Source organism: Thermobia domestica, unplaced genomic scaffold, assembly GCF_964235325.1.
Source record: "Thermobia domestica unplaced genomic scaffold, izTheDome1.hap1.1 HAP1_SCAFFOLD_175, whole genome shotgun sequence".
NCBI lineage: Eukaryota > Metazoa > Arthropoda > Insecta > Zygentoma > Lepismatidae > Thermobia > Thermobia domestica.
This window is the reverse complement of record NW_027655912.1, coordinates 84,847-112,465: the sequence shown is the minus strand read 5'-3', so window position 1 is coordinate 112,465 and position 27,619 is coordinate 84,847. Positions and strand designations below refer to the sequence as shown.

At 35.4% G+C, this 27,619-nt stretch overlaps 1 protein-coding gene across 2 annotated transcripts in view; it reads left to right on the top strand.

The window, feature by feature from the left end:
- The window catches only part of LOC145676506 (uncharacterized), a 76,968-nt gene that overhangs the window by 25,269 nt on the left and 24,080 nt on the right, over positions 1-27,619 (top strand). Inside the window, exons 5-7 of one of the 2 annotated variants that reach the window (XR_014129396.1) lie at positions 4,506-4,634; positions 4,876-4,918; positions 15,790-15,838. Coding sequence is in view for 1 of the 2 variants with exons in the window: in XM_081747324.1 (XP_081603450.1) it covers positions 4,506-4,634; position 15,790 (130 nt within the window). In the remaining variant the exon portion in view is untranslated. The remainder of the gene's footprint in view (positions 1-4,505; positions 4,635-4,875; positions 4,919-15,789; positions 15,839-27,619) is intronic. The other variant, XM_081747324.1, reaches the window with a different exon arrangement.

Sequence of the window (27,619 nt, the reverse complement as noted above, 5' to 3'; positions counted from 1 at the left end):
GTGCTTGGGCTTCGTCGGGGTTCTCCCATTTCCTCCCACTTTCTTCATTCCACCATATCATTCATTTCTCATCATTCAACATGGAATCCGAACCACCGTAATACATTCAATTTCAAGGATCTCACACCAGAAAACGAACCGCGGATGCCGTGCATCAAAGGCGCGCGCTAGCAAGTAGAACAGTGGGGAGGGCAACTACAATACTTCATTAATTGGAAAGTAAAACCATGAGCAACTCTGTAGCATAAGATGCTTCAATTGTGAATCCTATCCTTTTAATATCCATACTTATACCCTGGTGGAAACTTAACAACACTTCTACATCCTCCGATAAAAAAATGCTATACAATTCAGTAAATTAAATTAAAAAATAATTAGTGTGTCAGTCTGTAGAACACGCTGATCATAGTTGTTGTAGAGGATACGTTTCTAGAATTCTGAAAGTTGTTGGGTGCATATGAATCTGCTGAGTGTAGACAATGCCAGCGAACGGACTATTGCGCAGTTAACTTGCAACGTGACCCATTCTGGGGCTGCGAGAGCACATCAGGTTGTACATGATGAAAGGCAGAAGGGTTCTTAACCGTTCCGTCAGAGCAGTAGACGTGTACGGAGCGAATAGACAGAAGACCCTTCGGACCCCTCACATCTGCACATCGCCGAAAACGCCTTCCATAGTACCAAAAGAGATTTTAGTGTGTCGTTCGACCTCATCTAGGCACTTTCCGCGGCGCTACCGTCCACCAGCATGACGTGAGTCTTCATATTGCCAAGGCAACCCAAAGTGGTCTACTCGGTATACCTATTCTATCGTGGTCTGCTTTGTCTCCGGACCTAATCCCTGTAGAGAACGTATGATATGACACCTAACCGCCGGTGGGGTACGGCAAAACTATCGCTCCTGTACGCTGAGATCCAAGAGTGAGCGTTGTATTTCACACTGCAATTAGATACTCGGTATTTGTACAAATAGCTACCTACCCAAATAACTGCTTATGATACATTTTATGTAGATGAATACATGTACAATTGTGAACTTATGCTTTCTAACATCCTGTATAATATACATGGGATGTTCTATAAGCGCTATGTTAAGATCACTCACTACCACTGTTTGTCGATAAAAAATAAAAAATCATATACGCATGTAATATAGTAATCTGTCGGTCAGTGCGTGCTGACCTATTCCATTTCCAAAGGATAAAACTTTCGACAAGCTTTTAGAAAAAAAAAATAGAACATAAAAAAATATTTTCAGGCTCTATCTTTAAAAAAGTAAGTAATGTAGGGGTAAATTACTTATTAATCTGGTTAAGAACTCAGGTTCTTAACTACATATGAAAACATAACAACTAGAGTTACCTATAACAAATTTTATTCAATATTAAAGTATGAATTACGAAGATTTTCTTAGTTACAGTCTCTCCGTGATACCAAATGACTTTTTCTCTTCGCTAAATTCACTAAGACTTCTCTAATTGAATTTCTCTAACTTGTCTAGAGTTACTCTAACAGGATATCTACTAAAGTTCCAAAATGAAATTTCGTAACTTTTTCGTGACCTTTTCTTCACCAAACCATAAAATTTCGTAACAGTCTCAAGAGTGAATTAGGCAGACTTTTCATGCATGCGATAGAAGCGTACTTTGCTTGCGATTTGGTAGCGTTTAAGGCCGACCATAGACATTTTTGGTGGAGAATTTAGACGTTTTATACAACAAAACTTTCCAGTCTGTACTTATATTTGCACAGATTAAAAAAAAAAAAGCTAAATTTCGTCACTTTCTTGACTTTCATAACCGTTTTCTGATTTCGTGACTTTTTCGCGACTAATAGACACACTGTCTAATTTTATAGTGCCTGTGGGAGACAGAAGGTTTAGCACTCATTTAAAGCGTCTTCTCTCTCCCTTAAATTACAAAAGACATTGACTCATTGCCATGGTTGACTAGTTTAAACCAAGGTGGTTTAAACCAGCTGGATAAAAAAAAAATAACTGGTTTAAACCAAAAAACGAAAAATGTTCGTAAAATTGTAAGTGTTCGTAAACTCTTGATGAACACACATTTGTGGGTTATTACGTTTCACTTCCGTATATTATTCGTATTGTATTCAGACCTAAATTCCCCATTCATTATTCAAAGAGATTATACTACAAGAGCAACTTATATATATATATAAAGCTTGCTTTCTTTTGTGATTTTTTTATAGTATGTTATTATTGTTATGCAGTTGCAATCAAAGACAAATTCTAAATATTGTTTCGTTTTAATAATGTTTACTATTGATAAAATACATCGAAACGCCGTACTTTTTTGTTTGGGAGGAGGAGGCATACAAATCCCACGAGATTCGTTTATTGAAATCAGAAGTATCTTTGGTATTTATTTATGTATAAATGGGTCAGAGCCAAAGTGAACTCAAATAATTCGTGTCTTATTCACTTTTCTTACTGATATGCAAATTAAGTCGTTGTATTTCTTTAACTTGAACTAATAAAAGTCGTAGTGAACCAACTTGGACTAAATTAGTTCTTCTGTACTCTCCAGTATTTTGAAATTGTCCATATGTAATTCTGTAAAATGGTTTCAGTTGTGTAACTGTTTGTCTTTTTGTCCTTCTGAAATGACTCTTGACAAGTATATTAACAAGTATGTAAAGATCAGTACAACGTATTTTTATCAGAAGTCCTTCTTGAGTAAGTCGGCAGACGTATCGCATTTGTGCCCAATTAGTCCCGGTTTCGAGTTCAAATGGAGGAAAATTTCTCTCGGATGTAAGCTGAGAAGCGGTTTGGATTCCGCTTTAAATTTATGTAACCCCTTTCAGCATAACCCGCTTGTTTGCACAATAACACCAAGACGAAACAAACTTATTTCTGTCCATATGTGATATAAATACATAGAGTACATTATTTAACCCCCCCCAAAAAAAAAGTCTGGTTAAAAAAATTAAACAAAAAAAAAAAACCTGCTCATTACATCAAAAGCCCTGGTCTACCACCAATTTCGTGTACTCCCTTAATTAGGAGATGCACTAAAAGGATATCTATCCAAATAATTAATAATGATAGTCAGGAAGGGACTAATGAGTTCGCTTTATAATAGCGAAAGATCCTTAAATAGATCTGACAGATAAAGGTTAAGTAAGAGCTATACTCCCGAACGCAGTAGAGGTAGTTCTAAAAAAAATTCAATAACTACCAGTAGCCTCACACGAGTGTACTTCGAGGGATCGAACCCAGAATTCTGAGTTCATAGTATTCATAAAAAACCTAATGTGTCCCTACAAGAGGAACAAAATTTACTTTAAAACCGACCAAAGCCGTATACAGCCTTAGTTTTTATACGAACTCTAATATCCTAATATCTGGGAACTTCTAAACTTGCGAGAGAAGGGCGTGATGTTACTCAGAAATAATTGCACTAAATTTGGTGTAGGAGTAGGTAATGGGAATAGAAAAGAACATGTGGAAGTATTCGTTTCGCAGTTCAGAATCAGAAATAATGGGCCCTGCTGTTCTGGAGAAGTATGGTTTGTCAATCAGATATTGATGGGACGGAGCCTTTGCTCGCTGTTGTGGTCAGTGCCGAAGAAGTTGAATAAAATAGAATGAAAACAGAAAATGCGCCTATATCCGCCCTCAGTACCACCAAGCGAATGTCGGTATACTAAACCTATCAACGACCCTTACCGTTACCCACCGTATCTCTTGTCCATTGAGTATGTATCACTAGTTAGCCTAATGAAATGATATTAAGAAAATAAAGAAAATATATACACAGAAATAAATCGATGTCGAAGACGAGACTCGAATCTGCGACTTGTACTTTCTGAACTGGTCAGTGGAATGTTGAGGCAAATTGAATGCATTACGCTGGTTCGATCCCAAGTCAGCTAGCTTGTGGTGGACAATACCGTGTCTCGGTATTCGGATTCCACCTATTCTTTCATAATCGTTCTTTGCCATTAATCACACGTCTCCTTGTCAACCTGGAGAACACGAGAGCAATACATGGAGGTCGCGAAGGGAGATGAAAGAGAAAAATGTAATTAGAATTTGGTAGCGGAAAAATATTGTTTTTTAAAATATTTGAAAATACGTTTTTTTTTATTTCCATACATACTTCTGTTTTTCTATTCCTATATAAGACTTACAATGTATACATATAAGACCTATATGTATACAGTTGTAAGCGATAAGTAGCAAAAATCAGAACCCTTTATTATAAACCTGAAATTGCTTGTGGCGCTCGCTGATAAGAGAATGTGATAAAAATGGAGGCCATGATATGAAATAGTTGAGAAAGCCTGGCCTACATAAAATATTTAAGTTTTTTTATCAGTCACAATGTAGGATAAATGTTTCTATACTACTATTCCCCGAGTGTGTCTCTTGTATATCACAGATGTTCTTTTCTTTCATTCTTTGATGTAGACTACAGCTTTGATGATGTCGATAGTTTTGTTGTATAATTATCCATGTGTTTTGTTTTTCTTTGTAGGCTCTCTGACCAAGATGGAAATATTTCGTGGGTGGTAGACCCATATGTGGCATTATGCCCGTTTGAATTAACAGGACTTTGCAAAGACGAGGACTGCAAGTTTCAACACCAGAAATGTCGTAAACAATAGTAATTTATCTATTTCTCTTTTTTTCTAAACATATTCATAAAAGAAGTTCACGTGGAACTCAAAACTATTTTTATATACAAGTCAAACTCTGTTTTGTATTAAATTATATTATAGAATTCCTAGTCTTGACAGAATTTGGAATCAAAGTTATTGTTAAATTGGATAACATACATATTTGTAAATTTATATGTAGCCAAGGCTGTTTTTGTTGTGACAAAACTGTTCAAATTTTAATTCTAGGGAAGGAACAAAGGAAGTGGAAATCGGATTAATCATATTAAAGGTAACAGTAATTTATGTATTTTTCTATTGATAGTTTATTATCATTATTATTATCATTAAGTAGTATATGCTTTGCTGTTAGGAGTATATGTGACATTGTTACCAAAAATCAGACATTAAGAAGAGAGAATTTTCTACTTGTGTACCCTATGTCAGGGGACTTTTGAGACACCCTATATATTTTTCATATACAGTTAATAAATAAATAAATAGTCCATTCCAGCAGGATAAAAAAAATACCAACTTACCAGATTGGCAACAAATGTCGTACTTCTAACGCCATAAAAATATTTTTCTCGAAAATCACTCATGAGAATTTGCCCTCAGCAGCTCATTTTGTTCAATTCAGTGTGATCTATCAATTGATCCTGACTTTTCTTAGGATAATATTACAGTTAAACAAAAATTAAAATTTAAGGGAAAATTTTAATTTTGAGCTAGATCTCAACAACCATACTGTATATTGCTGCTAAGCAGTGGAGGATCTAGTCCGGGGCTGGGGGGCTATGCTCCCAGGTTTTTTGAGTGACAAAAATAATAGTTTAATCTATTATTTATTTATTTTTGTAAATTTATAGTAAACTCAGAATATACATGGGTTCTGGCTGCTCCCCTTCAGTTTTTACCTTCTAGGTCCGCCCCTGTTGCTGACATAATGAAAACGTGATTTAGTGTATACTATAATATCAGTTTCATCAGGGCGCAAAATTTCAAAGTTAGACGCACTCGCCAATGCAAAAGTGATGATCGCCAGTATCTCTCACGTACAGATTATAAGAGGCCTCCCCTACCCCACGGTCGTTTGTTTGACAAAGAGGCTGCATCAGGGCTAAAATTTCAAAACCAGATAATTAAATTCAGTGCAATCAATTTTGAATTGGACAATTCATATACAGGGGATGCGGTGGCTCAGTGGTAGAGCGTTCACCTCCGGTGCTTGGGGTCCTTGGTTCGATCCCAGCTTGCGCCGTGTGAACTTTGTGGTGGACAAATACCGTACTCGTGGGTTTTCCCGGGGTTCTCCCGTTTCCTCCCACTTTCTTTATTCCACCATTTTATTCATCTCTCATCATCACCATCTCCTTTAGCCTAACCGGCATAGCCGTGGCACGTAAAACTTAAAGGTTTCATTTCATTTCATTTCAATTCAATTCATATACATGTTTTAAAAAGACTCTTACTTTAAGACTTCACGTTTGTGTAACGCTCTCTCTGCACTGAAATACCAGCTGTCGATTGCAGTTTTCGGATAAAAGTCCTTAAGTGAAGGGCCATTAATGGAAATTGTCAGCAAATCATCCAGTGTGTCAGTCTTCAGTGAATTCTTTGTGGTGGACAAACACCGTGTACCTGGGTTTCCTCGGGGTTTTCCCGTTTCCTCCTACTTTCTTCATTCCACCATTTCATTCATTTCTCATCATCACCGTCTCCTTTAGCCTAGCTGGCATAAGCGTTAGACGTAAAAACCAGGGTGGATTGATTTAAATCAGTCTGATTTAAATCACGATTTTAATCAAGATTTAAATCACTTGATTTTTTAAATAAAAATCGTTGATTTAAATCAAATTCCGAAATGAATTAATTTAAAGTGAAAGTAAGTAAAATCCCGTTTCTCTTCTGGTATTCCGATTATGGAAGATAATAATCATAATACAGTGAGACTCAAATGTATGTAAGCACAGCATGAAACGAGTATCATGTGGGAACTATCAGGGAAAATCCCGTTTGAACGGGTTACGGGTGAACCCTGCTTTCTTCTCTTTGTAACACAGGGTTTTAAAATTTCTGTTCCAACGGGGAAATAACCATGGACATTTAAGATGAAAGCTCTTTTGTGTTTATGTCTATTTGTTTGTTTCCAGATAATAGGGGCGTATTTAGAGGGTTCGATCCCCTCTCCGAAACAAACAAAAAAAAAAGAAAAAATTAGATTTTAAAATTTTGGGCGACATTTATGTACTAAATACATAGAAGTTCCTCGGGATCGTAATACGACAAATTTTGGATGCTTTAAAATATCGAATAATACTTTTGATAAAGTGGATACTTGACCCCATTGCAGAACATGTCGCGATCTGCGATGTGATGGCAGAAAATTTGCCGCGCCTGTGCAGGAAAAATTGTAAGAGGAAATAAAATAGCCAACAGAAAAGTATAAAAAGTGCCTGCTATGTATAGATGTCTTAAATGCACAGCAACAACTCGCATTTGAACTGTTTTTCACGTCACATAAACCATATTTTTAACAATCACAAGTGTTTCTTCTTCTGGAACTGATCATCTTGATTTTTTATTTTGGAATTCCTGCAGGGAATTCGTGTTATTATTCAGTTCAAAATCTCTTATTATCGCGAATTGTGTCGAGGAATTTGAAGCTTTAAAATATATAAAACGATAATTATGCCTGTTGTGCTGTATGGTTGTGAAACATGGTCGCTTACGCTGAGGGAAGAACGCAGACTGAAAGTATTTGAGAATAAAATCCTGAAACGAATATTCGGAACCAAAAGGAACGGAAATGAGAAATGGCGAAAACTTCATGATGAGAAACTGCATAATTTATACCATTCACCAAACATTGTTAGGGTCATCAAGTCTTGGAGGTTCAGGTGGGCAGGACTGTAGCAAGAATGGAAGAAAGTAGGAACGCTTTCAAAGTTTTAACTGGAAGTCCAACCGGAAAACGACCATTAGGAAGACCTAGTCGCACATGGGAGGGCAATATTAAGATGGATCTCGCAGAAATAAGAATACAAAATAGAAACTGGATTCAGTTGACTAAGGATAGAAGTCAGGAGAGCTTTTGTGAACATGGCATTGAACCTCCGGGTTCCATAGGTCATAGAGTGAGTTAGTTAATTTTAGGCGAAATTTATGTACTTTATATGTATTTCGTGCCGCTAGCTAGTTCCAATTGTTTAAAAATATGCCCCTGCCAAATATCAGTAACTTTCATGAAAAGAAAAGTGTCATGTTGATATACATTGCTGTACTTTTTCCGTAATGCTTAAGAAACATTGTTTGGGATTGAAATAGGTTAACGATTGGGATTTAATTCAAAATTAAAACCCAATACTTTCACTTAAATGACATAATTAACATTTAATACTAATTTCTAATGTTTTTTCTTCAGTTCGCGACTTGTATCATACGAAGAAAAAGTTTTGATTTAAATCAAAAAAATCGATTTAAATCAAAAAAATCAACAAAAATGATTTTTTTTAAAAAAATCATGATTTTTTTCCACCCTGGTAAAAACTCAAAGATTTCATTTTTTTCTTCAGTGAATTCCTGTAGGCAGTCTTAAGTCTGAGACTGCTGAAGCTTCTCGCACATGAAGCAGTATTCGCAGGTAAAACTGCACAAAATGTGACAATTGGAAGTAAATTCAGGAATCTTGTAATGAAGTTTTCACTGTAAATCTTTTTCAATGTCTGATTCAACGTCAAATAAGAAAACAAAAGTTTTGAAGACTTCACATTCCGTGTTTTCTCTCACTCAGTGGCAATTACTTTCCTGCGAAACAAACTACTGAACACTGGTCGCCAGTTCTAAATTTCTAGTCGCCAATGGCGACCTGGCGACCGGAAATTTTGCGCTTTGAATTTCATCTTAATAGATAACATGATTATCGTAGAGCATCCGTTTTTATTCTCACGAAAAATAGATTTTCTGAAACTTTGCATAAAGATTTACAGGAACTCATTATTTTGTTCAGCTCAGTAAGATCTATGGATAGGTATGTCCTTTTTTTTTTAAACGCTAATAACGTAGAATTAATCTCGTCTGTGAGTTCAGTGGAATAAGTAGCTTAACATTGGAAATGAACCTAAAGATCGTCTATAAAGGTACACATTGCGAACGGTGACAATAGTCAGTATGGAAAATAAAAATAAATTAGCAAGCTTCATACTTAACCACAAAGGTCCCAAAATAGTAAGAGTAGTACCTACCTTCCAGGAACACGATCTTGATCCTCAGTTTACGTTTGAGAAGAGATGAAAAATATGTGGGAAGGTAAAAAGGTAAGACATTTAGAAGTAGATATACACTTCAGATGAAAAACTAATCACACTATGAGGTTAGTCACTATATCTAGTTGTATGATGGTTTATGTTCCATAGTTTAGTTTTTCATGTGAAGTGTATAGGTGCCTTCCATTTCAACTCAGGCAATAAAATATAAAATTGTACCATCACCATCTCAGATATTGTTAAAACTTTTTTTATAGCAACTAGACATGTTTTTAAGAGACCCATATTTTTTTGTTTTGTCGAAAAAAATTTTCCCGCCAAGTAATGGGCCATCAAAGACGGGGAGTACAATTTATGAATTGTAGAAGACATGGAAAATGGTCAAATTCGGAGCCTCACCATTCGGCTATGGAGACAGGTAGAGTTATAATTCTTGTTGTGGTATGTACATAGGGATATAAATAAACTATATTTTATTATGGTTTGGTTTGCGCATGCGTATCTTTTTGTACATAAATTAACAAATGAACGTCAATTTATCTGAAAAGTCGAAGTTTGCGAATTTTTTTCGAGCACTTCCGGTTCGAATTTTAAAATTCTGTTTTCACGGTTGGTAAGACTTGGTTACCCGTTTTCCGAAAACATTTTTGTATCGCTTCTGTGTGCAACCGTTTTGTCGCAAAAAATTCGAGAAATTGTAAAATTTTCAAAAATCGCCATTTTTGGGCGCCATTTTCTCGAAAACACCATCTTCTAAAATTCTGAAATTTTGTCAAATGGTTCAACTTTACATGAGTAATAAACACACCAAATACCATTCTCGACCAATGCTTCATGAATTAACTGCAGCCTTTTAAAGTTAGCGAAGTTTCGTTAACTTTGATGTCACAGTTAGCAACACTGGGAACAATAAAAGTGCAATGATTTCACGATGTTTGTGGTTCACATTCATTAAATGAAGAATAAAAACTGTTCTTGACTGTTTTTTTTTTTTAATTATTATTTTGATCAAGTAGGCTCTCTGAAATAGTAAAATGAGCCTCCCCCTACTCCCCGTTTTCTTAAACCAAAATAATCTGAGGTGGAAATTACGATTACGAAACGCACAAATTTCAAAATCACTTACTTAAAATGGTCTTCGGAAACAGAATTTCACTGATTTTTTTATTATTTTATTTTTTACACGGACCAATCATTTGCTTGGTTGGTGTCTTCACTAATAGCATGTAACCGTGCAGGTGCTCCAATAGGTGTTGGCTCACTCACAACTCGTTCAGGAGTGATCTAGTGGAAAGAAACTTTTTCATTTTATATATAAATAAAACCGATCTAAGAGTTTGGAGCTCTTAAGAGTAGCTCTAAGTAGTAGTATTACCCCCCCCCCCCCCCCACTTCCCGAAGTCCGTCCTGGATCCGCCCATGCGTAGCACATTGTCGATAGTCACAAATGCTGGTGGAAGCATACACAGCATTTCAACTTCACGTAATTCATGATTTATTCATAATAATTCTCCTCGTACCACTGGTTATCATACATATATGTATGTAACAAAAGTTCCTTTTTGCAGATTTCTTAAATCTACACTTTGAATTGCAGAAGTTCGATTTTGGGGGAAGCATGAAGTTAGTTAATGGTGACCCGTTACTGCCATAAAAACTTCGCCAGTTCCCGAAAGCCAAAGATGACTTCGTTGAATACCAGTTACTGGTTGCATACTTTCCCTTTTTTTTCTTCTTCCGGAAGTCGTCGGATTCAGTTCCAGGCAACAAAACGAGAGTAATACCCGGAGTTTGTACTTGCACTATACTCACGAATTCTTCTGCGATTTTAGTAGGGGCGCGGTGGCTCAGTGGTAGAGCGTTCACTTCCGGTGCTTGGGGTCCCTGGTTCAATCCCAGATCGCGCCGTGTGGGCTTTGTGGTGGACAAAAACTGTGCTCATGGGTTTTCTCTGGGTTATCCTGTTTCCTCCCACTTTCTGCATTCCACCATTTCATTCATTTCTCATAATCACCGTCTCCTTTAGCCTAACCGGCATAAGCATGGGACGTAAAACGTAAAGATTTCATTTCGTTTTTTTCTTCTGCGGTTTTAATACTGTGTATCTGTATTTGTCTAAGGTTATGCCGCGTTGCCACATTCTATACACCTCGCCCCCCCCCCCCTCAATACCGTTGCAGAAACCCTTGCATGGCCGGTTTCACTGTAAAACCACTGCTTTATCGGATCTGTCTGCATCTCGAACATCTGAAAGCGATTTTTAAAGTGGGATGCAGCACCATCAGAAATCACTGACACGGTTTGGGTAATTGTAGACACTCATTTTCTCGTATTCAAACTTTTTCTATAAAACATATTTTCGCTTTTCTTCGAGTATTTTTAGAATCTTGTCTATGGCTATGAGTACATGAGCCGAATCGTGTGTTTTATCGTCGTTTATTACAACAAAACTGTCAGTTGTTTCATATTCCGGTGATAATTCTGAATTTCACTTTACAGAATAACAGTCCAGTCTTCAGCGAAGTCCACATGAAGTAAAATAGAATTTGTATCTTGAAAATTTATACGGTGCTTTTCGGTAGCAATTAATTCTCTTTGGATTTTCTTGATGTAGTCATGAATTACAATTCTTACAGTTAAACCAGCAATGTACGATACGAAAACAGAAAGTGGCACAGTTTTTTTTAACGAGATTATTGTTTTCCCATATGGCATACGTAACACTCATTTTCATCAGGATCAATAATTAAAGACTCCATACTTAGTCCTTCCACTCCAGGACATTCACCACATTCTTGAAGAAGAAAGTAGTCATTTTCTACGGATCATACTACTAAAGGAAATAGGTCACTCATGACAGCTTCAATACAGGCTGCACCTTTGATTTGTAGCAACGCAGTAGCAGCTAACTTAAAATTTGCATAATACACACACACACACATACACACTTCCCTCGCAGGTTGCGGACGGACCCACTTTAGTCGAATACTGTAAAATTCCGAGTGATCCATTCTTATGTTGGGATTGTTCTGTTTAAAAAGTCAGTAAATTTCTTTGGAACGCGTAAGAAGACGTTTCGATTTTTTTTTTTTAACTTTTTGTCCTTTTTCGATCACTGTAATGACATCGCACTTAATTGAGACTTTATCTGGAGCATTCCAAATCATCATTGAGGTAATAGTTCAGGCTTTTTGTAGATCAGAATTTATTGGATGGCCATTTCAAGTAAACTTTGAAATAGTAAAATGCCCCCCTCCTACTCCTTCGTTTTCTTAAACCGAAATAATCTGAGGTGGAAATTACGATTACGAAACACACAAATTTTGAGAGCCTTCTTGATCAAAATAATGAAAAAAACAGTCAAGAAAACCTTTTATTCTTCATTTAATGAATGTGAACCACAAACATCATCAAATCATTGCACTTTTATTGTTCCCAGTGTTGCTAACTGTGACATCAAAGTTAACGAAACTTCGCTAACTTTAAAAGGCTGCAGTTAATTCATGAAGCATTGGTCGAGAATGGTATTTGGTGTGTTTATTATTCATGTAAAGTTGAACCATCTGACAAAATTTCAGAATTTTAAAAGATGGTGTTTTCGAGAAAATGGCGCCCAAAAATGGCGATTTTTGAAAATTTTACAATTTCTCGAATTTTTTGCGACAAAACGGTTGCACACAGAAGCGATACAAAAATATTTTCGGAAAGCGGGTAACCAGGTCTTACCAACCATGAAAACAGAATTTTAAAATTCGAACCGGAAGTGCTCGAAAAAAATTCGCAAACTTCGACTTTTCAGATAAATTGACGTTCATTTGTTAATTTATATACAAAAAGATACGCATGCGCAAACCAAACTATAATAAAATATAGTTTATTTATATCCCTATGTACATACCACAACAAGAATTATAACTCTACCTGTCTCCATAGCCGAATGGTGAGGCTCCGAATTTGACCATTTTCCATGTCTTCTACAATTCATAAATCGTACTCCCCGTCTTTGATGGCCCATTACTTGGCGGGAAAATTTTTTTCGACAAAACAAAAAAATATGGGTCTCTTAAAAACACGTCTAGTTGCTATAAAAAAAAGTTTCAACAATATCTGAGATGGTGATGGTACATGCTCTGCCTGAATTGAAATGGAAGGCACCTATATCGACTTCCAATACCGTTATAACCTTTTTTCAAAAATAAGGAATTTGAAGATGAGAACCTAGTTCCTCGAAAGTACTTCTGATTTTTTTTTTATTATTATTTTTACCTTTGCGGTAAATATGAAACTTTATAATTTATTTTTATTTGCTATATTGAAGAACTCGTAATATATTAAAAAAAAAAAATTAAAAATCCTAATCGGCTTCTGTGTGTCATTTACGAGCCATTTCAACTCATGGAAAACTCCCTTATGTCATTCACAATACAAAAGAATTGACTCTGTTGGTGCAAATTTACCGGAAAATATTGTGTTCTAAATATGAATCAAATGTAAAAGTACTTAAAATAAGATGGTTGAAGTATTTTAGATTCAGGGTACATTAACCTATCGAATCGTAGCAATTTGTGTTTGAATGTGTGTTGACAGGAAGTCAACTTGCAGTGACGCTCAGAGTCGCAGTAGATGTCATAATGCTCTTATAAATTGGTTGAAATGAACGTAAGAATGATCTGATCATACGGCAGGTCACTCTGTGTGTGTTCGATACAGTCTTCGGTGTGGTTATGAAATTTCGTATATGTACTTTGAAATAACGTTGTAATTTACACGCTATATTACCAAATTGAGAGGATGTTTTACTAAAAATAATAATTCACAGGGTAAAATTGAAAGCAGGTTTAATTCTATCACAGTTTTTACTTCCTAGTACACTTTTAAATAAGTAGAACAGTAGTTTCTTTACGCCTTTTAGTTTCTTACTTTTGATCTTAGGTCATTTAGGTTTTGCAGTGAACAATGTTGTGATTATGCGTTCTCTCTGGAAGTTCTCCCGTCTCCTTCTACTTTGTTATTCAATGATTCGTCTATTATTCACTCATTTGCATATATTGGGTCTCCTATGTGTAGGATCATGAAACGTTATACTAAAATACTCGTAATTAACTGTAATATTTTTGTATGTTACATTTATATTTTATGTAACGAGTAAGTGCACAGTCACTCCAAAGGTGCATCATCATTAGAAATAGTGGTAGTTAGATTATTGTAATGCATATTGCCCCTTCAATTATTATTTTCTTAAAAGATGTTTTTAATTGTGGTTAAACCCTATTACCTTAGACCGTCATTGAAGGGTTCGAGATTACAGCTAAATACGGGTGTCTTCAGTTGGAGATTTGAACTTTCAATATGTGTACGAAAGTTACTGTTGCTAATTTAAAATCTTACTTTGTGCTCCCTACTGTCGCCCTTGTTTAAAACACCATTCTACACTATGTTCAAGTTTTCTGTGGAACTATTTTCAAACGCAGGTGTGACGCAACCAAGAATCTATTCATGATAACATTAGTATATCACTCCAAAACCTGTAGATAGAAAAATCGGCACCGAATATTCCGTGGTACACGTATGTCAGTTCTATTCAAGATTTTTCTAAGGATGGTGGGAACAAACCAGTTGCCTTAACAAACGACATTAATAGAATTGTTTTTGAATCTTTCTTCATCAAGATAAAAAGATCTGAACTGAACTTGGATAGCGGAAACCTGTATCATCGGTGGGACATTATAATAAATATTTACTACAACTAAATATAAGTACATTTTATTATTGTTGTTACAGTTTTAAGTGTGTGTTGTACATAGAGTTTTGAGTAGACAAAGAACACAGTGGTTTTTACACAGGCAACAAATATAAGATTGATACGGCAACATTGATCATAATGAGTACGGAATCTATAGTTTGTTAAGACGTTTTCTGAAATAAACAAAAATAAATTACAATTAGTACAACTATTATAAAACAAAATACAAACTTAAAACAAACAAACACACACACACACACACAAAAAAAAAAAAGCAGCGTCAATGTTTAAAACTGGTTAACAATTACAGGAACAAAAGTATAGATGTAAGTGCGTAGGTGTGAATATTGGTCATAGATATTTGCAAATATGAAGACTGATTGACTTGACATTTTTAGCACTCTGGTTGTACAAGGGGTAAGTGATATTTATTCTGCAATTCTGAAAGCTCGTAAACAGGTTTAATCCACTAACAGCGGTAGGACAATAGGAAGTAGTAAAGAAGTTTAGACAATTGGTATGTATACCCCCACCCAAAAAAAAAAAGTTAAATAGAATTGACAGGAGTGTGCCACACAACACTCGGTGCCGATTTCTCTGTTTGCAAGGGTGATATACTAATATAACCATAAGTAGATTACGGGCTTGTGTTAGACTTGTGCTTGAAAATGTTTGCAGAGAGAACTGAGATGCAGTATAGGATGATGTCTTAAACAAGAGTGGCAGTTGCGGGTACAAGGTAAAATTTTGAATTTTTGAACCATATACCTAAGTATTTAGTTATACAGTACAGGTATTTAGTTACTACTATTGCTAGTGATTCAGTTCATCGTACAATACATTTTGACATCGATGAAAATAAATATTTTTTTATAATACAGGATCATAGAAAATTATTTTTTTAAATACTGTACATTCTTCCATTTTAGTGTACAACAACACTCGAAATTTAGTATCTTAAATAATATGCAGAGGTTGTTCAGCCTACGTTTGGCCGATTTCGCTCCTTCCCCCCCGGGCAGAATGGACTCACCCGTTCCGCGTGTTGAATTTATGGATTCGTGATTGCATTGAGTTAATTGATTATTTAATTCATGTGTTACTATTTATAGACAGAAAATTCGAACGATTTCTTTCTCTTCATTTCTTTTCCAGATACAAGGGAGTAAAATTGTAAGTCCTGCAGTAAAATTATCCAGTTGCGGTAAGTTGCGTTTGTAAATCATGTATAACTGTGCATACAGTTTGATTTTGGAGTTAATTTTATTTATATTTATTCTTTTAGAGCTTCAGAAACTGCGTTACTTTTCTGTTTTGCTTTTCGTATTTTATGTTCGTGATCTACGCATATAAAATTGCTTTCGAAAGACGTAGTTCGTATTGTTATATATAAAAAAATCTTAATACATGTTTATATTTTTCTATTAATGTTTTATTTTTAGTAGTTTATTATTATTTCTAATTTTTAGAAACTGCATGCTTATTTGAAAGATCAAATATGTATATTGTTGTTGCCTGTTGATGAGAATTCTTACATACGCTTTTTTTAAGTGTGTATTGTGTGTATGTGTCAATAGTGTACTGCATGATATTGCTTTGCTGTGTGAAAGTTCGTGGTAAAGAAGCAATGAGAATTCGTCAAATCTGGTAAAATAGCACAAACGTTAATGGTTCGGCTAACTGAAGTTATGTTGTAAGGGTAAAGCCATTGTTGAAAAATGTAGTTTTCGTAAGTGTATTTTTTTACTTTTCGTGAATAATCGAAATTAAATCACATGTTAAAAGCAGGGGTGGATAACTTAACGTAACTGTAACGTAACGAAAATAGCTCTCTGTAACAAAATTATTGGTTATTTAATGTAGGTAGGTACAAGGTATACCACCAATTTTTGTTACGACACCGTAACGTTATTCGAGCATGTAACGTTATTGTACCGTAACTAATTGAAGGAACAAATCTGTTTCTGGTATGCTTTATAACTCCTCTGGGCAAAAAATCCAGCTTTCGTACCACCAGAATGAGATTCTTTCCTATGCGGGTATCTAATGGAACGAAAATGTGTGGAACAGAAGCTATTTCGTTACAAAGACTATTTGCCACATGAGTAACACAGTTGATCAGATAGGTTTGGTAAAGGTATTGTGTTCATCAGTTACAGATCTTATCAGATCTTTGGAGAGTTCCTTGGCCATGGTTTCAATTGTATTGTTCTTCAGAGGGTCACATTGAACTTCGTTCTTCAGGTGGTGAAGCAGAAAGAAATTTCACTTTCATATGTTATTATTGCAAATCTAAAGCAGTAAGGAGAAAAAGGAACTTGATCGATTTCTGTGAATATCACAGGGGAAAGTCAGTCACAAGGCAGGTGGAACTGTGGAAGGGGCAGCAGGGTCAGGGGGAAGCATAGAGTGAGCCAAAAGTGGCAAAGGGGAGGGAAAAATAGACAATGTCTTTCATTCTTCATCTTGCTTTGTTTTCATAGCGCTCTTCGCTGTCCACAAGAATAGGATTATTTGATGTGAAACCTGCTCCATGAATGGGGGCGCAAGCCTGTGAAAATCATATTATTATTATTATTACTAAAACAAAACTTTACAGTTCTATACAACCCACAAAATAGCTAGAAAATTGTGTGATGCATGGCCACGGGGTATTTCAGCGGAGTTTGCTGATTCTTAATCCCGGCAGATCCCCAATTGGTTCACTATATTGAGTAAAGATATTATTATTATGATTATTATTATTATTATTATTATTATTATTATTATTATTATTATTATTATTATTATTTCTAACGAGCGTAGGCTAGTGGTTAGCGTTCTTCCTTCGCAAAAGGGAGATCCTAGGTGCAAAGCTTGTGGCTTGCTACCCTGACTAGTTACACCAGTTTTTTCGCGGTTCCACAAGGTGAATGTCGGGATGTTATCTTTAAGCATAAATCCTGCCTGATTTTCTTCTTTCCTTTTTCCACTATTGATGTTAAAATATTCTGTTGTAAATTGGCCTTAGAGGCTGTATTTGAAATATTGTTACATAATTAAATGAATGTTTAGAGCACACCAGGCACGCGTCCAATTATTATTATTATTATTATTATTATTATTATTATTATTATTATTATTATTATTATTATTATTATTATTATTATTATTATTATTTTCTGGATCCAAAGATTTTTGGGGGGTCTTATACGTATATTGTAGTATTTAACCTGTGTTATTCAACATCTGAAAAGACTAAGTAATTGTCAATTAGTGCCTCCTATTTCTCAGAAAAAATGATAGTGCTAGAGATATAAAATACAATTTTTAGGCCATATCATTCATTTCGATATGAAACAAATATACTTGTGTTAAGAAAGTTCACAAACATTCGTCAACCTACGAAGTTTAGTGAGGGCGGGGAATCTGAATTCAGTAGACCCCACGTAGCTCCTGGTTTCAATTCTCAGTAGGAGCTAAAGTGTTACCCGCAGCATCTTGAGACAATGGGAAAACTTCCTAAGTTAAGACTACGGTAGACTAGCGGAATCTGGTTACGTGCTATGTGTCTTCCTTTCACTTGCAGCAATAATGCTATTGTTTAGAGTTAAAATTCATAAAGTATACTGCGGGGGGAAGGGGGAGTAAATTCAATCCCATGTTGCAAGTTTACACATGTACATGGAAAACAATATTTCAATTTAAACTATGTAAAATATTTTTATGACAAAAGTTGGTATATACTATATTTTCTTTATGACATCTTGTATATCCCTCAATTTTAGGTTAAAATCTGCCAAGAATAAAAGTTTAAGTTCACCTTTCTCCATATTTTTTTTAAAAAATGTATGTATGGTCAACGATAATTTTCGTTAGAAAGTATTCGATTTTGGGGTAATTTGGCGTACTTTTATTTGAGGCTTCCCGATTTTTATTCCCTCTGCTCTGAGTTAAAAGCAATAAGAAATAAATTAGTGGGTTTACTTTAGCCCCCGTGCATTTCTTTTAGAGTTCAATGGTAAATTTTCTATAATTTATTCGATACAATATAATGTGTTTTTTTTTTTCACTCTTTCCATAATCCCCAGTGCTTGGAATTAAAATCACTCAAGAATGAGCGGTGAATTCAACCCTCTTCCCCCTGAACTTAAAAAACATTTTTCTCGATAATTTCCGTTACAACTACAGCGAGAAAAAATGAGTGATACGTAAAATTGTATGTTACATTTGTATTATCCTGTAGTTTTTGGACTTAACGTACAGCAAACGTATAACTGAAAACGCATGTTTTATAATACTTTCTGCATAAGTATTCCAATTCCATCTGTACGTACTTTCCGTATGAAACAATATAGGCTATCAGGATCTCACATGCAAATGGACGTATATAACATATAGTTGACGAAGGTAACATACATATATATTGTATATTATAAGGAAGACTATTAGATATCCCACATCGTGCAACGACATGATGCAACATCTAAGGGCAGGGCCTATGTAGCATACGGATAACGTTTGTTCGCTACTGATTTCTGTAGTAAGCAAGTGGATTCCGTATATTTGTACAATATACCGCTGTCCGGAGAACGAATTTTTCTCAGTGTATGGGTAGTGGATCTGAAAAGGAAGGGGTGCCGCGGTGGCTCAGTGGTAGAGCGTTCACCCCTGGTGCTTGGGGTCCCGGGTTCGATCCCAGCCCCCGCCAAGTGAACCTTGTAGTGCACAAACACCGCGTGTGGGGGGTTTCTCGGGATGCTCCCGTTTCCTCCCACTTTCTTCATTCCACCATTTCATTCATTACTCATCATCACCGTCTCCTTTAGCCTAACCGGCATAACCGTGGGACGTAAAACTCAAAGATTTCATTTCATTCTTTTTTTTTTGAAAAGGAAGGGGGGTTGCATGACGTCATGCCGTCCTCCGAGCCTATCTTTGCCCATTTTATTTTTTTTTTAGGAAGTGGGGAATGCCATAGATATTTTTTTGTGTGTGGGGTAAGGCGTTTAGTCGCCTTCCCCGGTTATAACTGTTCGATTTTAGTGTAATATGCCGTATATTTTCCTTAAGGCTTCCTAATCATTCACTCTACATGGAGCCGAAATCAGTAAAAAAATAGCTTAGTGGTTTTACCCTCTCCCCGATTATTTATAGTTTCACAATAACTTATATAAATCTCATTCGGTTTGATGCAGTATTATATATATTTTATTTCACTTTTTCCGTAATCTGCTGTTCTAGTAATTAAAATCGGTCATAAATGAGTGATGAATCACTCCCTCGCCCCTTTCTTTATATTAAGAAATATGTCCAAGATATATTTCGTAAAAATATTAGATTTTCATGGAATATACTTTTTGAAGCTTTAAATTCATTTCCACTACTTCGATTTAAACTAGGTAGTGAACTTATTTTTTAACTAATAAATAATATAGAAAACCATATCCAATTTACTTGAAACTTAGTGCAAACATAGCAACAATAAATAAGGGATAATGTTTATTTTCCTGTTCTGTGAAAACTAGTATAAAGAGTTAATGGCCCCTCTCGAAATATTTTGCAGCTAAATCTGAAAGTAGTAGAAGAATATGACTAATTCAGTTATAGCTCCGTTCATACATACATTACAATAGTAAAATAATATATTATGAACTTTATCTTTTACATGAAAAGCCCGTTCAAGGGAAATATTTTCGACCCTTCGGAAATATTTTAATGCCAGTGAGAGAAACGCTAGAACACGTCCAGTTACCTTGAATTTGTATATATGTACATACTAACGATAAAATATGAGCACTTTTTTCTTTTCTGCGGAAACCCACGGAAGGGACAACACATCTCTAAACATTTTGCGGCTGACTCCGAAAATGGCAAGATATGTCTAGTTCACTTAAAATTACGTGCATACATAATACCTAACAATAAAATAATAGTTTTCTTTTAAGTCAGCAAGAAAATTAAAATGGCAAAATCCCCTTCGAATTATTTAGCAGAGATTGTCGAATATGTCATATCAATATGTACTATTAACTTATAACTGCGTACAACAGCTGAAAAGGAATGAATCCAGAGGTTAGCCTGGTGAAAAATACCCCAGAAATTCAGAATTTCCCCGGGAAAATCATGCAACAGTTTTATATTATGTAGGTTTTAGTGTTATGTATTTACACCAAATGTAGTAAAAATATAAAAAGTAAAATTGTTGTGTTACTCTATTTACAGTATAGTAGAATCTTAACAGATAGGAAACGATTTGTAGCTATTATTATTATACTAGCGTATCTCCGAGATTTTACTTTGTCCATTGTTTTTAGAAAAATGAAATACTATTTATATTATTTTCTAAGGTTGCTAAACCCATCGATTTTTGCAGAACATTTACTCCTCGCGATAGTATTCCTGGCCTGGACTAGTGACAAAGTTAAATGTGTGGTAAGAAAGATTTGGGACATTTGGTCCAACATTCGATTCGAAATGACACACAGACTGAGTTGGGTCTTGGTCTCGTCTCGAATTATAAATCTATTTAATACTTCATCTTAGGTTTTTTTTTTTTTTTTTTTTAGATGATGATGGGGCATCAGCAGCATTAAATTATTTTGAGTTCTTTTGGAAATGGCATCGTGAGGCCATTCCATTCTTTAGGAGTTAAATTGAGAGGATAATATTTAATTCAACTTAAAGATGTATTATTACTGGGGACACTAATAATTTTACTGAAATGGGCCCAGATCACATTTCAGCAGGATTTATGTGCCTATGTTTATGGGATGTGGTGAAACTATTCCATGCAACATTTATACATTCATGTTAGTATTGTATCATATGGATTAGAAAAGTTTTATCTTAAAGTGGGCCCTTCTTGATTAGCGGAAAGCTTAAATAGGAGGAGGAATTGTCCCTCCTGCCGTCCATAAGTATGGCCATGGCAAAAGATAATTCTTGTCAAACTTTTGATAACTCTACTCTATTTTGACTACAAAACAAATTATTCTGAGAGACGGAAGACATACAAGGCAAAAGTTGCTTTTCAAATAGATTCCTGACCTATATTTTGAGAGGTCTTTTGAGGATAAAATTTATCAGTTATGAGTTATGAGCGAGGGGTAGTATAACTCATGTAAAGTTATTATTTTTTGTATCTAATTTGGAGTCTAAGTTTGTTTCCTTTAACTTCTATCTACATTTTCGCGGGCTCTAGGTTTTTAGACCAGCAGGAAGAGCATAGGCGTTACTAAAGAGAAACTACTCCCGACTAGCAACTGCTCATTACTCCAAAGAAGAAGAGCTATTATTATTATTATTATTATTAATAATAATAATAATAATAATAATAATAATAATAATAATAATAATAATAATAATAATAATAATAATAATAATGTACAGGTGTCATAAAGGTTAGTGGTAGCCCAAGCCATGAAACCAGTATACGGCACTGTTATATATTAGTTTCCCTAATTCATAATCCTTTGTTCAGACGCGCTACTCCGTTTGACTTAGTCAAGCTTAGACAGTACTGAATGAGCAGAGTGGTAAATAATTTGTGCTCTACTGGTAAATCATTTGTAAAACTAGTTTACGTATGACCTCGAGTTTGACTTATTTCATTTTTTAAAAGAAAATACACGTTAGGGCTACTCAACAAAGTAAAAAAAAAAAAAGTTCATAAAACAAAGTAAGTTTCTGTAGTGCAATATTTTTATTTTCACAATTAATATTGAAACCCCAAAAGGTAGTAGATTTCTACCACTTCCGATTTTAGTAGAGAGATTAGAATACAGACGAAATGTATATTTTTTGGACGCTTAACTGATTGCAAAAAAACAGCTTCTTGTTATCTATTATAGATTTATTCTATAACTCTCAACGTTAAAACAAGAAGTTTCTGAATTTTGACCACTTCCGGTTTGAATAGAGGCCCAAGACAGAAGATGGCAGCTATTTTTAGAACGCTGAATAGAATGCAGAGAGCTGCTTCTCACTGTTACAATTCCTGTTCTATGGATATGACTATTGAAACCGAAAGTGGTTCATTCCTACGACTTCCCGTTTCAATTGAAGATCAATAGAGGACATGAAAGGTATTCTTGCAGTTGCGTAGCGAGAAACTCATCAAGGGGGCGTTCACACACAAGCATTTCATATATATATATATATATATATATATATATACAGGCATGGGCGCCGATCCTGTGGGACCAAGGTGACCCGGGACCCCCCAAAGCACTGGGCCCCCTTATTGTAATTAAGAAGATATAATATTTGGAATAATTTGAATGCAATTTGTTTTAAAATCCTCATATATGCCTTCTGCATCTATATGAGTCCCCTCCCCCTCATTTTACAGACAAATCGGCGCCCTTGTATACAGGCGCGGATCCGAGGGAAGGCTATAGGAGCTAGTCCCCCGCCGGATTTAGGGACTGCAAAGGTGCACTTCCCCCGTTTGTTGTAAATATACACTATCTAAAATGAGAAGCGAGCAGTGAAAATAGCAACACATTCCGAAACTTTTTGCCATCATGTTTCTGTTTGGGGCTTAAAAGAAAGCAGAGCTTTGCAAAAGCATGATTTTCTGAAGGTTGAAGGAAAAGAATTCACCAAGCAAAATAATATAACTTTTGTCAAGTAAGTAAGAAAACATAAGGCAAGAGGAGAGAAGGATATTTTTGTCCTGCATTCCACTTGCGTCCCTGTTTAAAATATTTCGGCCTGTAGTTACTGAAAAAGAAGATACAATGTACAAGACAAGTAGAGTCGAGACTGTCGGCGACCGAGCCCAGACATAATATATAATGATCTTTATTCTTTAAGCGATACTTGGAAACCAAATTTGATTTAAATCTGACCAATAGTTACCGAGAAATAAAGTACCACATACAAACAGAGCCGAACCGAGCCTGTCCTTTGCCGAGTCGGCCACCAAGTATAGAGATGTTTATTCTTTGGATAATGGGCTATCTGCACACCAAATTTCGATTATATTTGGCCAGTAGTTAAGGAGAAATAAAATAGAACATACAAGGCAAGCCGAGCCGAGCCTATCGCCGACCAAGCTCGGTCATCACATGTAGTGATCTTTATTCCTTAGATGATTGGGTACTTGTGCATCTAATTTGGTTTAAATTTAGCTGGTAGTTACCGAGGAATAAAGTACTACATACACACATACTTAATTACATCTGGAGTAAAACTACAAGCCCCCTTATGCTTACTAAGGAAACTAAAAAGAAAAGTTCTAACATTACAAATGGAACATACTTCATGTAAGCAGAATCCACTTTCAACATTACAACACTAATGGGGAGAGCTTGAGGCGGGTGAGCCCCCCTGACTACGCCACTGCACTTTTGAGACACTTGGGAGCTATTCGATTGGAGAATACTGCTTTCATCTATCTTTTACCGCTCTTGCTCTATGTAGACCAATATTTATTGAAACGAAAAATTATAGTTGAATGAACCACTTCCGGTTTTAGTAGAGAGTTAATAATAGAGATTAAATATGTTCTTACGAAACAGAAACCCGAATCTTAATACGTATTACGTTTTTCGATCTATGATGATCAATGATCAAACCGGAAATGGTTTATTTAAACCACTTTCGGTTTGAGAAGACTATTTTAATAACAAACTCACTTCCTAATTCTTGACTCTTTGTATTTTTACCAAATTTGGTGATGATCCATGAAATACTTTATTTATTTATTTATTTATTTATTTATTTACTTTTTGTCACACACGGATACACGCGAATATGGTAAATATATAATGGAGTTTTGATAAACCAAACTCTATTTATTCAAAAAAAAAAAAAAAAAAACAACGAAAACTTGATTTTTGCCATCCCTGCACACAATTAATCCGTTCTAACCACAGAAACATAGTACTGTGTGCGTTTTTGTGATAAATATTATAAAATGAAAAGAAATCTATCCTTCCAGAAAACAAAAGAAATAGGCAAATATATAAGAAACATTTAGACTTTTTTTGGTTATACATTTGTGAGTGGAAGAGATTAAAGCTACTGCTTCGAAGGAGAATCCATCCGTTTCAACCAACAAAAGATGTAGAAAAGCAATTGGAAAGACATTCCGTACTGAGGTTTCAAAGATCATTATCTTTGTTCTACGAAGTATTTTGTTGACACGTGAATCATACCAACTTACGCCGAAGAAGCACATTCAGATAGTTGCGTCGTAAAGTTGTGGGAAATCAGTAGGAAGTGGGAGTGGGAAGGGAGACTGCTCAAGGCATAAATGATTATGAAACTGGAGGGGTAGACACGGGTTTCACGTTTCAAATTGTCATAATACATCCCTCCTCAGCATTTGTTCTTCAAAGAATGTCATCCATAGTAATTCATGAGGTTTGCAAGTGGTCTTTTGACTCTTTACCTGCAGTAACTCAATACGGAAGAATGCATTACAATTAATCTAAGTAATTAGGTGCAAAATTGTGACAGCCATCTGAATTGTATTACTCTTTGGCAACAAAATTACCAGTTCCTAAATGCAGTATTTTCTAAGATATTTATGAATTAAATTTTACACGTTATCTTATGAAGATTCTGAAGCCTCTGATGATGGGAAGACATCCCCTTAAGCTGTAGGTCATGTCTGACAGTGGCGTAGTCAGGGAGGATCACCCGGCTCAAGCCCCCCCCATTAGTATTGCGATGTTGAAAGTGGATTCCGCTTACATATAGTATGTTCTAATTGTGATCCTGGTGTTAGAACTTTTCTTTTTAGTTCCCGGCCTAAGCTGACCGGATGTTGTACTTTTACTCCAGATGTACTGTAATTATGTGTGTGTGTATGTACTACTTTATTCCTCGGTAACTATCAGCTAAATTTAAACCAAACTTAATGCGAAAATACCCAATCATCTAAGAAATAAAGATCACTACATGTGATGGCCGAGCTCGGCCGGCGATAGGCTCGGCTCGGCTCGGCTTGCCTTATATGTTCTATTTTATTTCTCCGTAACTACTGGCTGAATATAATCGAAATATGGTGCGCAGATAGCCCATTGTCCAAAGAATAAAGATCGCTATATTTTACAAAGCGACAGGGCAAAGGACAGGTTCGCCTTTACAACAACAAAAGAACTACGAATATATTTTGTTTGACGGAAGGTGAAGGGGCTGAAATATAATTTTGGGTGTGAGAATGTGTTCATTTGGCCCTGTACATTGTCAGTTATTCGCTTCAAACGCCATATTTCTTACCTTTTCATGCCGGCATATGTAATGACTTCTATATATTGATTTGCTATATATTACAGGCACGCCACGAAACCTCAAGTCTGAATCCAGCAACAAGATCATATAGTTTTTTTTTTTTTTTTTTTTTTTAAGATATAATTTATGCAAATGTCTATCGCCAAACTGAAATATTCAGTCATCATTGGCGATCTGGCGATCGAAAATTCCAACCTGGCGACCAATTTGGTACATGGTTTTGTTTTATATTACTTAAGCACCAGACAAGAGTTGGAAAAATAGTTTTATTTTTTTTAAAAAAAGAACAAAACATGTGTTTAAACATAAAAAAAGATGTTCAAAACGTTTTAAACATGATTTAAAACACAGACGAAAAAAACACATGTTTTAAACATTTTTAACAGTTTAAAACACGATTTTTAACATGTTTCAAAATCATGTAATAACTTATTTCTTAGGACTTTTTGCTCTTTCCTAGCAACCGACCTTTTCATTTATTTTATCCTGATTTATAACACTGTGCTGGGTACAGAATATTTCAGTATAGATTAGTAATTCTCAACTTATTTCATATTCCAACCCCTTTTTATTACACCCAGTGATTCTCATAAGTACTTTCTTGGTTGTAATTAGCTTTTTAGGTAGATTTTAAAATCTACCTACTGTGGAGATTTCACACAATCTATCAATATGCATGGTGAAACAAAAGTCCTCACCACCTTTGTGCGTTGAGAACGGATTGAGGGAGAAAGGTGAAACTTTTAAGTGGTCTGACACATCAGATAGTGCTATCAAGCATCATGGCTGCCATCTTTGATTGGAATTCAAAATTTCAAATACAAATGGAGTCATGTTACGTGTTTTAAGGCTAGAACTTTACCAGATATACGCTTGTGCGGTTACTTTAGCCTTAAAACAAGTCATTTTGGAGTTACTGCTTCTGAAAATTTCCTAATTATGCTCTTAGGGGCTAAGATTGCGTTTCATGGAGGCGGGTGTGAATTTTAATTGCAAAAATTTGATTACTATTTCAGAACACTCATGCTAATAAAATTATCTTAAAATAATAAATTTTCGAAAAGTAATGATAGTTTGAAGCACACTTCATGTTGTGCTAACTTTAGAATATTTTCTGCAAGCCTATGTAATTGGTTGTTTTTTAAGTCAATAATTCATTGAAGAAAAGTAATATTTGAGGCGTTCAGAGCACTATGGATCCAAGTCCATTTTCAATAAGGTTCAGGTTTGCTCAGCAAATGAATTTTATTTCCAAACGTAATATTTTCGCAGTCAAGAGTCCGCAATAAGTATAACTGAAACCACGTTAAAGGCGTGGGATAGTTTCATATGACAGCCGCTAGATAGGGGCGTCAATGGAGCAGGAGGGCATCCGCCCCCACCCCACCTTGAATTTCAGACTTTGGGGGCAGTAAGGCAGTTTTAAAAACCTTTCGATAAGCAAGATCCAACAAAATAAGTTTGAGGTCCTTACACCGAATAAATAAGGAGGAAATACAGATGATCGAAACTGGAAAGTTGTTCCAAATGATGTCGTTTTTTCTTCCCGTAAAACTAATGTTAAGCGATTCCAAGTTGTACGGAGACTGACAAGGTACATTCGCGAAGTGTCCCCTCGGGATTCGTGTAACATTGATTCAAATGCAAAGTTCTCCGTGGCCCAATGTGTATTGTACTAATTTAAGCGGCCCATACCGGTAATTTCCATATTTATGGGCCTTCATATATCCAGAATTCAATCATACACTACTATAACACT